The sequence below is a fragment of the Procambarus clarkii genome, chromosome 36, assembly GCF_040958095.1.
Source record: "Procambarus clarkii isolate CNS0578487 chromosome 36, FALCON_Pclarkii_2.0, whole genome shotgun sequence".
Taxonomy (NCBI): domain Eukaryota; kingdom Metazoa; phylum Arthropoda; class Malacostraca; order Decapoda; family Cambaridae; genus Procambarus; species Procambarus clarkii.
Genome location: NC_091185.1, coordinates 12,719,469 through 12,733,041, shown reverse-complemented (window position 1 = coordinate 12,733,041; position 13,573 = coordinate 12,719,469). Strand labels below are relative to the sequence as shown.

The window sequence follows — 13,573 nt, the reverse complement described above, 5'->3', positions numbered from 1 at the left end:
AAGAAATACCCAGAGATCTGAAAGCTGCCGTATTAAAAGCCATGATAACTTTTGTAATAATAGGTATTTGTATGGTCAGCACAGTAACCGTACCAGGCAATGTGATGTAGTCATTGCGCGAATTCGCCTTGGCTATAGACACATTTGGCCGGTTAGTGAGGCTGAGCCACTACAAGAATATTCAGATTGTAAACTCTGTGTAAACCTTTAATGCATTCACAAGAACATTATATTCTTGAATGTGAAACCGTTAAAGATTTTAGACCTCCTGGCTTCTTGTACCACCAACTGTGTAACTATTTCATTGACTCAGGTGTTCTGGACGACATCCTAACAATTTATCCAAAATTTGCTTGTCCATTTTAAAGAATGAAGAACAATTTTATTTATATTACTTCTAAGCTGCATCATTCATTAACCCATCCCTGCCCACGTGCGGCAGTGCACAATAGAAAGTTGTTTTTACATTTTCATACATTAAAACATTGATTGTAACCATGATATATATGTGCTTCCGCCTACAGTTTAGACCTATTGTCTTGTGTATGACCCTCTGTCCTGCGTGGCAGTGAATACCAGCATTATCCTCACTTTAATAAGACTTAATTGAAATCATCAGATTAGGCAATATTGTAATTGAATTTGTCAATAAAGATGTTAATAATAATAAGAAATATCCCTTCAAGACAGTTAATGTAAGATAACATAGATATTATTGGATACTCTGATCACTCTTGATTACAGTTACTCGTGCACATCTCTAAGATTGTGTTATTGCTTCAAGTCTAAGTAATATTAAGTCGTGAGTGAACAATGTCGATTAGGTAATACTAGAATACTTGATATTATGGGTGAGTTAGTCAAGTAATTTCGTCTGAAGGCTGTCAGATGAAAACATGCACGTCTTTAGTATCAGATACTTGAGCTTAGAAAGTTCTCAGTACCCTTCAGCACTTCTTAAGAAAAAGCTGTGTGTGTATATATATATATATATATATATATATATATATATATATATATATATATATATATATATATATATATATATATATATTAGTATATTTTGGTAGCAGTCTTTCCTGTAGACATATATTATTAAATATGACCGAAAAAGAAAGATTAATAATTCTAACACGAATTTTCTCAATCTTTCATACATTACGCTTCACTGTTGGAGGTAAATCAAAAATCAATTCTCCAAAATTCATTTTTATTTCTAGTCTGACGCGACACGGGCGCGTTTCGTAAAACTTATTACATTTTCAAAGACTTTAGTTCACAAATACACAACTGAATAGAACTTACGTATCTCCGATTTTATATCTACATTTGAGTGAGGTGGAAGGGGTGATGTGGCATTAACACAAGACAGAACAAAATGTGGTATTAATAGGGTATTAATTTCATCAACACAAGACAGAACAAGAGTATTAATAGGGTATTAATTTCATCAACACAAGACAGAACACGAAGCAATGGATATTGAATAGAAGTGTTTGTAGAAAGCCTATTGGTCCATATTTCTTGATGCTTCTATATTGGAGCGGAGTCTTGAGGTGAATTTTGGAGAATTGATTTTTGATTTACCTCCAACAGTGAAGCGTAATGTACGAAAGATTGAGAAAATTCGTGTTAGAATTATTAATCTTACTTTTTCGGTCATATTTAATAATATATATATATATATATATATATATATATATATATATATATATATATATATATATATATATATGTATATATATATATATATATATATATATATATATATATGCGAACAAGCCTGAATGGTCCCCAGGACATATGCAACTGAAAACTCACACCCCAGAAGTGACTCGAACCCATACTCCCAGAAGCAACGCATCTGGTATGTACAAGACGCCTTAATCCACTTGACCATCACGACCGGACATAATGAGGTGATAGCCGAGGCTATTTGAACCACCCCACCGCCGGCACTCGGATAGTTATCTTGGGCATAGCATTTTACCAAATCACCTCATTCTTTGGGGCAACACGTGAGGAACACAAATGCGAACAAGCCTGAATGGTCCCCAGGACATATGCAAAATGCATATGGTCCCCCAGGACATGCATATGTCCTGGGGACCATTCAGGCTTGTTCGCATTTGTGTTCCTCACGTGTTGCCCCAAAGAATGAGGTGATTTGGTAAAATGCTATGCCCAAGATAACTATCCGAGTGCCGGCGGTGGGGTGGTTCAAATAGCCTCGGCTATCACCTCATTATGTCCGGTCGTGATGGTCAAGTGGATTAAGGCGTCTTGTACATACCAGATGCGTTGCTTCTGGGAGTATGGGTTCGAGTCACTTCTGGGGTGTGAGTTTTCAGTTATATATATATATATATATATATATATATATATATATATATATATATATATATATATATATATATATATATATATATGGATTAACTAATATGGGGAAGCATTTAGCCGGCTTGCAGCCCATAGGCCCATCTAAAGGTGGCGAGGGACATGATGTCACTAATATGTTACTATTTGCGGTCATATATTAAAACCAAATTGACCCCTGCCTGTCAGAAGAAGCTCCCCAGGTTTGGGGAGCTTCTTCTACTCCAGTTCTTCTACACCCAAAATGGGGAGTAGAAGAACTCCCAGAACCCCATCAAGCAGGTAGCCCAAGGAGTCCTCTCGCCCACTTGGAGCCAGATTCCCCCGCTTCATCCCAAGTAAGATGGCGGCCATCCCTCAGTTGCTAATACTGCCAATATTAATCAATCGATAGGCACACAACAGACCTTCTGTAACAATATTACTCCAGGCAGATAACGTTATAAGTAGATACCCAAAATATCAATGGACTACATCATATATTTAAAGTTATATAACTTACGCACCTTCTCAGTTCACTCGGGAGTGATGTTCCAAGCCTGTGTGCACCTGCTGACTCACACCAGTCAACTGGGAGAAGACTACCCACTCACACCTCTGCTGCTTTCCTCACTACTTTGTCTTTCAGTTTATCTTGCTATCAATGACACCTTTGGCGTACATGTAAGGAAGCCTTCTTGTTTACCAGGTGCGAGACACAAGTGGAGGCGAAGGGCGGGTCTACATGGACGGTCAACTGCTTATCAGGGATAACTTCACCTTCCAAGTCGACAACGCTGTCAGAGACGTCATCATCGGCCAGGATGAGTTTATGGTATGTGGGACTTCAGTCATGGCGTGGTAGGCCACAGGGGTCATGGGTGACAGTGAGAGGTGTTTATGGTATGTGGGACTTCAGTCATGGCGTGGTAGGCCACAGGGGTCATGGGTGACAGTGAGAGGTCTTGGATAGGCTGGCGGGGAGGCGTTCATGGGTATTAAACGATAACACTTGTCTGGGATACGTCTAGCAAATTTATGGTCATGTTGTTTGAGAAGATTCATGATAGCTGGGAACACTTAGTTATGGTTATATTGTCTTGGGAGGGTGAAGCAAGTATGTATGGTGAAGGTATGCTGGGAAAGCCCTAGACGCTCTTAATAGTCATGCTGGTTTGGGAGAGTCATGTTACACTTCTAATAGCATGTTGTTTGGAAAGAATAATGGCAGGTTTGAAAGAGTTATATTGCCTGGAAAGAGTCATGGTACGACTTGTAATGATAGTGTTGGCTTGAAGGAATCATAGAATAACTTGTAAATGTCATGATGCTCCAAAGTCATGGAAGGCCCTTATGTGTAATGTTGACTAGGAGGATTCATGGTGTGACTTGTGGTGTTAATGTTACCTGGGAGGGATCATGGTTGGCTTGTTAGGGTCATGTTGCCTGGGAGGGATCATGGTTGGCTTGTTAGGGTCATGTTGCCTGGGAGGGATCATGGTTGGCTTCGCACGACATGACCCCAAAGGCAACCTGTTACAATTTGCACCTGAAAGGCGTGACCCTAGAATAATAATAGGGCCGACAACCTGACGCTACCGATATCCTCCTGTGTGACTGAACTCTCGTTTTATGTAAAATACTAGCAGTACGCGGCCACGCGTTGCTGTGGCTCAAGCGTGCTGAGCCACAGCACTCAGATGCCCATCGCCCCTGAGTGCATCACAGCACTCAGATGCCCCACTCTGCTGTCCCTTTGTCCATCCCACGGTTCTCCATTCCTCCATCCCCTCGTCCCCACCATCCCAAACTTCCCCGTCCCCTCGTCCTTCTCCACCATTACCCTCTCCCTTGTCCCCTCGTCCTCCGCACCATCTCTCACTTCCGTCCCCTCTTCATCCCCACCATTCCCCACACTCTCGTCCGATGCCTTCCCAGATGGTCTCATGTCCCCAAATGGTCTGATGATGAGAAAATTGGGAACATGATGTTCTCATCACTGAAATATAAGAAAAACAGTAAAAAAATTAAATGAAAATATATAAAAATAAACTATACTCACAAAATGAACGGTCTGGTAAACAACACAGCTCAATTCCAATGCAATTCACCCAAAATAATTAAATCAAAATGAAAATAAATCAAAATCTATGAAAATTCAGTTTATCAGTGCAATCAGAAACATTGAAATGGAATTGTAACATATCTAGTATAGCATGTGTGTTGCTCATACATGCAACAGATGGCGCTGTTTTTCAGAAAAAGCATGTTTTTTTCCTGTCACAGGTGAGGCATGTATATAGTAGATACATAAAAAGCCGCGCCTGTTCAAATGCAACGTTATGTCAAAATTTCAAAGCAATAGGTAAAGAGGTTCCGAAGATTTCCCTCACATGAAAAACAACTGTTTTTCAGAAAAAGCATGTTTTTTTTTTTACCGTCAAAGACGTGACATATATATATATATATATATATATATATATATATATATATATATATATATATATATATATATATATATATATATATATATATATATATATATATATATATATATATATATTATATTATATATATATATATATAATATATATATAAATATATATATATATATATATATGTATATATATATATATATATATATATATATATATATATATATATATATATATATATATATATATATATATATATATATATATATATATATATAAACCTGCTCGGATGCGAATGAAACGTTGTGTGAAAATTTCAAAGCCATCGGGGAAGAACTTTCGGAGATTAGCGATTTTGAACAAACGATCATTTCCATTTTTATTTATATAGATTAGACAAAACTCATTTATGCTGTTACATTGTAATAACAAGGAAATCTGGAAGCTTACATAGCGTAGGAGAGAGAGAGAGAGAGAGAGAGAGAGAGAGAGAGAGAGAGAGAGAGAGAGAGAGAGAGAGAGAGAGAGAGAGACAGACAGACAGACAGACAGAGAAAAACAGAGAGAGACAGAGAGAGACAGACAGACAGACAGACAGACAGACAGACAGACAGACAGACAGACAGACAGACAGACAGACAGACAGACAGACACAGAGGAACAGAGAGGAAGACATGGAAATAGAGAGGAGACAGAGACAGAGAGACAGAAAGACAAAGACAGACAGACAGACAGACTGACAGACAGAGGAACAGAGAGGAAGACATGGAAATAGAGAGGAGACAGTGACACAGCGAGACAGAGAAAGACAGACAGACAGACAGACTGACAGACAGAGGAACAGAGAGGAAGACATGAAAATAGAGAGGAGACAGATAATTAGACAGGTAGTGGCAGACGGAGATACAGAAAGATTCCAGGAAGTCTTCAAAATAGAGCGATGAGAAGATCCTGAACTAGGAGAGGGAATATCTTAACAGACACCACTTGAAGAGATTGAGATTACCAGAGGGGAGGTAAGGAAGCATTTTGCTTGAATTAGATGTGGACTTGACTTGGTATAACAGACTTTGACTTGACTTGGTATAAATCGCTAATCTCCGAAAGTTCTTCACCGATTGCTTTGAAAGTTTCACAGAATGTTCCATTTGCATTCGAGCGGGTTTTTATATACATACTATATATATGTCCCGTCTGTGACGGGAAGAAAACATGCTTTTTTTGATGAACTGTGTTTTTCGTGTATTTTTCATGTGAGGGAAACCTCTTTACCGATTGCTTTCAAATTTTAACACAACGTTGCATTCGAATAGGGGCGTGTTTTTATGTACCTACTATATACATGCCTCACCTGTGACGGGAAAACCATGCTTTTTTTGAAAGACAGAGCCATCTGTTGGACGTGGGAGCAACACACGCTGTAATCTCTGAAAGTTCTTCAACGATTGCTTTGAATATTTGACACAACGTTCCATTCAAATATGTGCATGTTTTTATATACCTCCTACATAGATGCCACACCTGTTACAGGTAAAAACATGTGTTTTTTTTAATTTAGCGCCATCTGTTGCATGTAAGAACAACTCACGCTATACTAAATATGTTACAATTCCATTTCAGTGTTTCCGATTTCATTGATAATTGGAATTTTCATAGATTTCGATTTATTTTCATTTTGATTTAATTATGATGTGTGACATTGGGTTGGAATTGAGCTGTGTTTTTTACCATACCGTTCATTTCGTGAGTATAGTTTATTTTTTTATTTTTTCATTTTTCTCATATCATTTTTTTAACTGTTTTCTTATATTTCAGTGATTGAAACATCAGATCATTTGATGTTCCCAATTTTCTGATGGGAACGTCAGATCATTTGGGAACGCTTCGAACGAGGGAGTGGGGAATGGTATGGAGGACGAGACGGGTGTGGGGGTTGGTGGGGAGGACGAGGGGACAGGGGAGGGGAGAATGGAGGGGACATTCGAATGGAGAATAGTGGGTAGAACAAGGGGACTGGGGAGTGAGGGATGTTGGATAGTAATAGGGGACGGGGGGAGGGGGGTAATGGTAGGGAAAACGAGGAGGACGGGGGGAGTGGGAGAGGGTGGGGAGGGCGAGGGGATGGTGGAGTGAGGAATGGTTAGAAAGACGAGGAGACGGTGAAGTGGGGGATGTTGGGGAGGACAAATGGACAGGGGAAGGGGGGAATGGTGGGAAGAACAAGGGGATGGGGAAATGGGGAATGTTTGGGAGGAAGAGGGGATTGGAATCTATGAAAATATAATTTATCAATGCGATCGGAAACATTGAAATGGAATTCGTGACATTTAGTATGGCGTGCATGTAGCTATTATGTGCAACAGATGGCACTATTTTTCACAAACGCATGTATATATTCAAGGACTGGATCGAGAAGGCTAACATCGTAGTGATAGCAGTCAGAAATCACTGGTCTCAGTGTGGTAATAAGTTGAAAAAACTTCTTCATTATATATATATATATATATATATATATATATATATATATATATATATATATATATATATATATATATATATATATATATATATATATATAATGGTAATAATAGGACACATGGGGTAGAAATACTGGGAAGTGAAATTTCGCCAAACAAGAACAGAAAACTGCAGAATGCACTTAGTTATAAATTCTGCGGATATCTACACCTAGATCGTCCAGAGCACTATACATCTCTGGTTCTGACTGAAGTAAACGGAACAGCACTTCTTCGTCTGCAATTCTAGACGGAACAGAGACAAGACCCCATATGGGCACCCATCATTAAGTTTTTGACTAAGCAAGATACTTGTCCGATTCACAAATCTTCATATGCGTATCCTACATCTCCCTATTTGTTGGGAGATTGCCCTATAATCATCTCATTCTTGGAGAGGCGGTTCAGCATCACCTTTATTCAGAGGTGTGGCTCCAAACTGGCCTGGTTGTCATGAGTACACACCCACTCGAGCTGCCGTGACTTCCCCACATTCTCCTTGTTATGGGATGATCTATTAAATTCCCCTGTATAAGTTACTGATACAGGAGTTGTTGGATCTCCAAATATCTTCACAGAGGAAACGTGTAGCTCTCCTACACTCGAAGTTGCACTATATCAGTGGAGTTCCAATCCTCCACTTGAAGTCCTGCTCCACACTTGCAGTTCATCTTCCACTCGGAGTTCAGCATATATTTGGAGTTCATCATATAATCGTCTTCTTCAGACTCGAAGTTCCTCCACTAACTTCTCCCATACAAACCTATAATTCCATTATCAATCCATAATAACATGTCCTCTTAATAAAATATAAATAAATATATTTTCAATAAATAAACTTCTCCGTCCGACATTCATTTGAACACTTCGGCTCTGCCGCAATGGGTCCTCCCCCATTCTCAGCGAGTCCATACTGAAATAAAGCCATGCTGACTGCTTGGGGCTCCACACGCTTCAGTTACTCACTGACCTCCAGCGAGTGAAGATATGCAGCTCCTCTCTCCAGCATTTCCACTTATCTCTAACTCCTTATATCAGTCACTGCCCTAATAAAATATGTACCCTATATTCATATACGTTCTCTATGATCGCTGGGCACACGATCAAGCACTGGCATATATTCTACCAACTAATTAAATGAGCTTACCGCAGAATTCAGGACGTGAGGGAGCCCGGTGGCCCTCTGGCGCTCCAAGATGGCACCACTCTCGGTTGTCCAACAAAATCACTTCAGGATTGCCTCTCACAGCTTCTCTCCTGATTTGAACAAAGTCACCTGGCAGGCACCACATAGGTTACTACATAGGCTCCACATAGGTAACCACCTGGTTACCCTCCTTCACTTGAGGGTATTACATATTAGAGTCCCACACAGGCACGACCACCACTTGGCTTCACGTAGTCTCTAATATCTTCATGATCACTGAGAAATAACGTACGTCGCCTCCTCGCAGCTTCCTCGCCAGTTGTACACTGTAGCCTTCACTCAAACACATTATCCAGAACATTATTCTTCTATCTTCCCAGGACACGGTGGCGTTCATCCATTCCTGACGACTATGACAACTCAAGTGACGCATTACGATGTCCGCCAGCGTCACATCACGTCACAAAATATCAACATCCTGTTCCAACTAACATTTATAAGATGCCCGTCCTCTGCTTGTACTCATTTAAGTCACTCACTGATGTTTACCAAATATATTTCCTTCCTCTGACCTCCTAATTTCTGATCAGGTATGAAGAATAACTCTAACTTGGTAGAATCGTTGAACCGGGCTACCTGGGGTTCATAACATGAGGTACAATTCAGGAGATATTACTAAAAAAACATTATGAAAATTATACATAATCATAAAGGACTGCAACATTGTAAGGTAAGAACCCACATTAAAGTAGATCGCAGAGGAGGCGGTCATTTATGATCCATGGATTACTTTAAGCAAAGGCAACACTAAAGCATGAAAGAATACAAATTGAAAAGTTTGAACTAGGTGAAATGTTGAGGTATATTAGTGCTGAGATGGCAGGAAACAAGATGGAACTCACCTATTAAATTGGGGCTTATAATGATACCTGAAGTTCACGTGTTGTGGCGCAGTCTTCTAATGAAGAGGCAGTGGACTACACATTAGAGACAAACATTTACTACAGGGCAGCGGTGGTTATTACAAAGTTATTATTGATAGATACATGACCAAGGAAAAACAGCAAAATCTCAAGGCAAGGTGACACCTGTGGAACGTAACCCACCATCGCCCCAGCACTCCTTCCCAACTCACATCCTCCCCAAATCAGTCCTTTGATCCCTACTCTCCTACTCAACCACTTGCGGTGGATGCTAGAGTGATGATCTCACTTCATGTAGGTCGGCTTTCAATCCCCGACTGTCCAAATGGCTAGGTACCATTTCTTCCTTCCGTCCCACCCCAAATCCTTATCCTCATATATCCTTCGATCCCTCTTCTACTCAACCACTTGCGGTGGATGGTAGAGTGATGATCTCACCTCATGCAGGTCGGTGTTCAATCCCCGACTGTACAAATGACTAGGTACCATTTCTCCCCCCCCCCCCACCATCCCATCCCAAATTCTTTTCCTCGTCTTTTCCCAGCGTAATATTGTCATAACGCCTTGGCGCTTTCTCTTGATAGTTCCCTTCCCTCCTCTCCGCTTCTACCCCTAACAACTTTGCTACCCCTTCATTCCCCTCTGCCCCTTAATACATTCTGCTCCATCTCAATGTCTAGCCCCTTTCTATTTCCTCTCCTCACACCTGCATAAACATTTCACCTCCCTGCGGCCTCACTTTTCATTGCCTCTCTCCTCCCGTTCCACACCCCTAATCCGCCCCCCCACCTCACCTCCCTTATGACCTCCCCTCACCTCGCGACCCCACAGCCTCTTCACTGCCCTCATAACCCTACCTCTTGCCCCACTCCCATCCTCAGCCCCCACCTCACTTACGAACCTTCTAACCTAAAACCCACCTCTCGCACTGATTCCCCTTTGCCCCCTTACACCTCTCTGACTTCACTTTGCTCCTTACACATCCTCTTGTTTCCGCCTTTGCCCCTTGCACACACCCCTTGACTCTTACAACTTGTTTTCCCATCACACCCCTCGATGCTTCATTCTTTCCTCTGCCCCTCACCTGCCTTCTTCCTCTACCCCAACTCAACTTCTCAACCTCTATCTGATTCTTAGCCTCACTCTTCTCAGCCCCCTTATGCCTCTCAGACCCACAATACCCATCAGATCCCTCCCTGATGACTTTCAAGAGGGGTTCCAGGTGATAAAAAAAGAGAGGACACAGAGACAGGGAGGGGGAGTGGCACTTCTAATAAAGCGGAAATGGAAGTTTGAAGACCTGGAAAATCGGGGTACCAATGAAAGCACAAGCTCCATACATGGAACTCTGACAGCAGATGGGAGGAAGATTGTGATCTTGGTAATCTACAATTCTCCACCAAAGAGCAGAAGGCCCAGGCAGAAGTATGATGACATTATTATTATTAACATCTTTATTGACAAAATTAATTACAATTTTGCCTAATCTGAGGATTTTGATAGTCTTATTAAATTGAGGTTAATGCTAGTATTCACTGTCACGCAGGACAGAGGGTCATACATAAGACAATAGGTCTAAACTGTAGGCTGAAGCACATATATATCACGGTTACAATCAATGTTTTAATGTGTGGATATGTGAAAACAACTTTCTATTGTGCACTGCCACACAAGGGCAGGGATGGGTTCATAAGTGATGCAGCTTAGAGTATAAATAGAAATTGTTCTTCATTCTTTAAAATGGACAAGCAAATTTTGGGTAAATTGTTAGGATGTCGTCCAGAACACCTGAGTCAATAAAATAGTTACACAGTTGGTGGTACAATAGGCCAGGAGGTCTAAAGTCCTTTACGGTTTCACATTCATCAATATAGTGTTCTAGTGAATGCATTAAAGGTTTATCACAGAGTTTACAATCTGAATATTCTGGTAGTGGCTCAGCCTCACTAACCTGCCAGATGTGTCTATAGCCAAGGCGAATTCGCGCAATTACTACATCACATTGCCTGGTCCGGTTACTGTGCTGACCATACAAATACCTATTATTACAAAACTTGTCATAACTTTTAATACTGCAGCTTTCAGGTCTCTGTGCATTTCTTAGTTCTTCTAAATCTGAATTAATTTCTTTAATTTGTATGTTTCTAATAACTGCATTAGATAGTCCAAAGTCATAATCAATGTTTTCTTTCCTGCAAGCCTCATTGGCCAATTGATCTACAAAGTCATGTTTTTCAACTCCAACATGGGATGGGATCCACACAAATTTTATACAAGAATTATTATCATTGGCAAAAATTACATTCCATTTAATATTACAAGCCACTTCCGACATACATTGTGATGGGTTATTTAAGGACTGCAGAGCACTTTTAGAGTCACAGAAAATAACTCCACCACCATTGAGCTTAAGGTATTCAGTGGCTAGATAAATACCCAATAGCTCGGTCTGTGTCGTGCTTGCCCAGTTGTTCAATCTCTGTGTACTAGTCATGATCATTTCATTCCCTTTATGCACTGCACATGCACAACCTGTTCTACCAGTGCCTAACTGCACAGAGCCATCAGTAAAGGCATAGGATTCAGTCGGTTTGAGAATTTGAAGATGACTGTCAATAGCTTCTAATGTTATACATCTCAAAATGTCAGTGTTATACATTTGTTTTACACTGATGGGAGTATAATGCAGAGAGACCTCCACATCTTTCCAAGGGGGAATATAGTGAACAGTTTTATCAGGGTTAAGAGATACATTCAGTTTCTGAAGATTATAGGCACAACAACTGAGCCACACACTGTAGGGAGCTTTTTGCGGCGGATTGAGGGAACAGTCAGAATTGTTTAGAATGGATCTCAATTTAATTTGAATAGAGCTGGGGGGACCATTATTTTTCAAAGTTTTGGCGCAAAACATAGTACTAAGTAGAACTATTCTTTCGTAAATGGAAGGTAAGTTTAGTTCCTTTCTCATGTTAACAATTCTGACAGTTCTAGGACAACCCAGGATGATGCGCATGGCATCATTCTGTACTACATCTAGGCCTTGTAATTGTTTAGGAGAAAAATTTAGAAGATGCAAGGCATAATAATCAACAACAGATCGTATAAAGGCAATATAAAAACTACGAGCATATTTTATGTTAATGCCAAATCCTTTGCCAACAAGAGTTCTGAGAGGTTTAAGACGCTCAACAAGTTTTTTACGCAGGTTGCTGATGAGATTTGTATCATTAACCTCGACTCCAAGATATTTATAAGACTCACAAGTTTCCACGGGCACTCCATTAATAGTATAGTTAGCATGAAGAGAATGGGGAATAAGAACCCTTGTTTTATCAACAGAGATTATGAGGCCACATTCTACTACTTTCTTGGAGAATGCATCAAGTAACATTTGTTGCCTTGGTTTACTGTGTGCCATAATACAAATATCATCAGCATAACATATAACTGTTTCCGTAGGTTGTACAGGTATGTCATGGATAAGTTTGTGCATAAGTATATTGAAGAGCATAGGGCTTAGGACACCACCTTGAGGTGTGCCTAGTTCGAATGCATCTGTTCTTGTACTTTTAACTCCTTTAAATAGGACACTAGCACGCCTGTTGGATAGGTAGCTCTTTATCCAACTCAGAAGATTACCTTTGATTCCAAATTCAGCAAGTTGCTCTAATATTATTTCGCCATTCGCTACATCGAAAGCTGACTTTAGGTCAATAAAGGCTGCCTGTGTCCCATCCTGGGAGTTTACAAAATATTCAGCAAAGCATGTTTGTGTGCTACACTTGGGCATGAACCCATATAGGTTTGGGGCCAGTTTTTCTTTGACCTGAAACATGACACGATTGAGAACAATTCTCTCCAAGACTTTACACATGCAAGATGTAAGGGAAATGGGTCAGAATTTTTGAGAGTTAGGTTTAGGAATTGGTATTATGAGACTTTGTGTCCAATTCTTTGGCAAGATACCTTGTGAGAGACTCATTTGATAGAGGTCAAGCAGAGGGTGGCTAGGGACATCATTCAGTAAGCTCAAGATGTTATAAGTTATACCATCCTCACCAGGGGCAGTTTGCTTAGGTTTTCCTAATGCTGATGTTAATTCAAAGGGGGTTATAGGAAACTGATCCGTTAAATCTGGTGAGGAGCGTGCTATTTCAATATTAAAGTTTCTGTTAATGTTGGTATGTCTTAAAT

The 13,573-nt window shown here is 40.2% G+C and overlaps 1 protein-coding gene across 1 annotated transcript in view; it reads left to right on the top strand.

The window, feature by feature from the left end:
• The window catches only part of LOC123756207 (uncharacterized), a 376,309-nt gene that overhangs the window by 148,816 nt on the left and 213,920 nt on the right, over positions 1-13,573 (top strand). Inside the window, exon 5 of the mRNA XM_069336649.1 lies at positions 3,065-3,190. Within this exon, the coding sequence (XP_069192750.1) occupies positions 3,065-3,190 (126 nt within the window). The remainder of the gene's footprint in view (positions 1-3,064; positions 3,191-13,573) is intronic.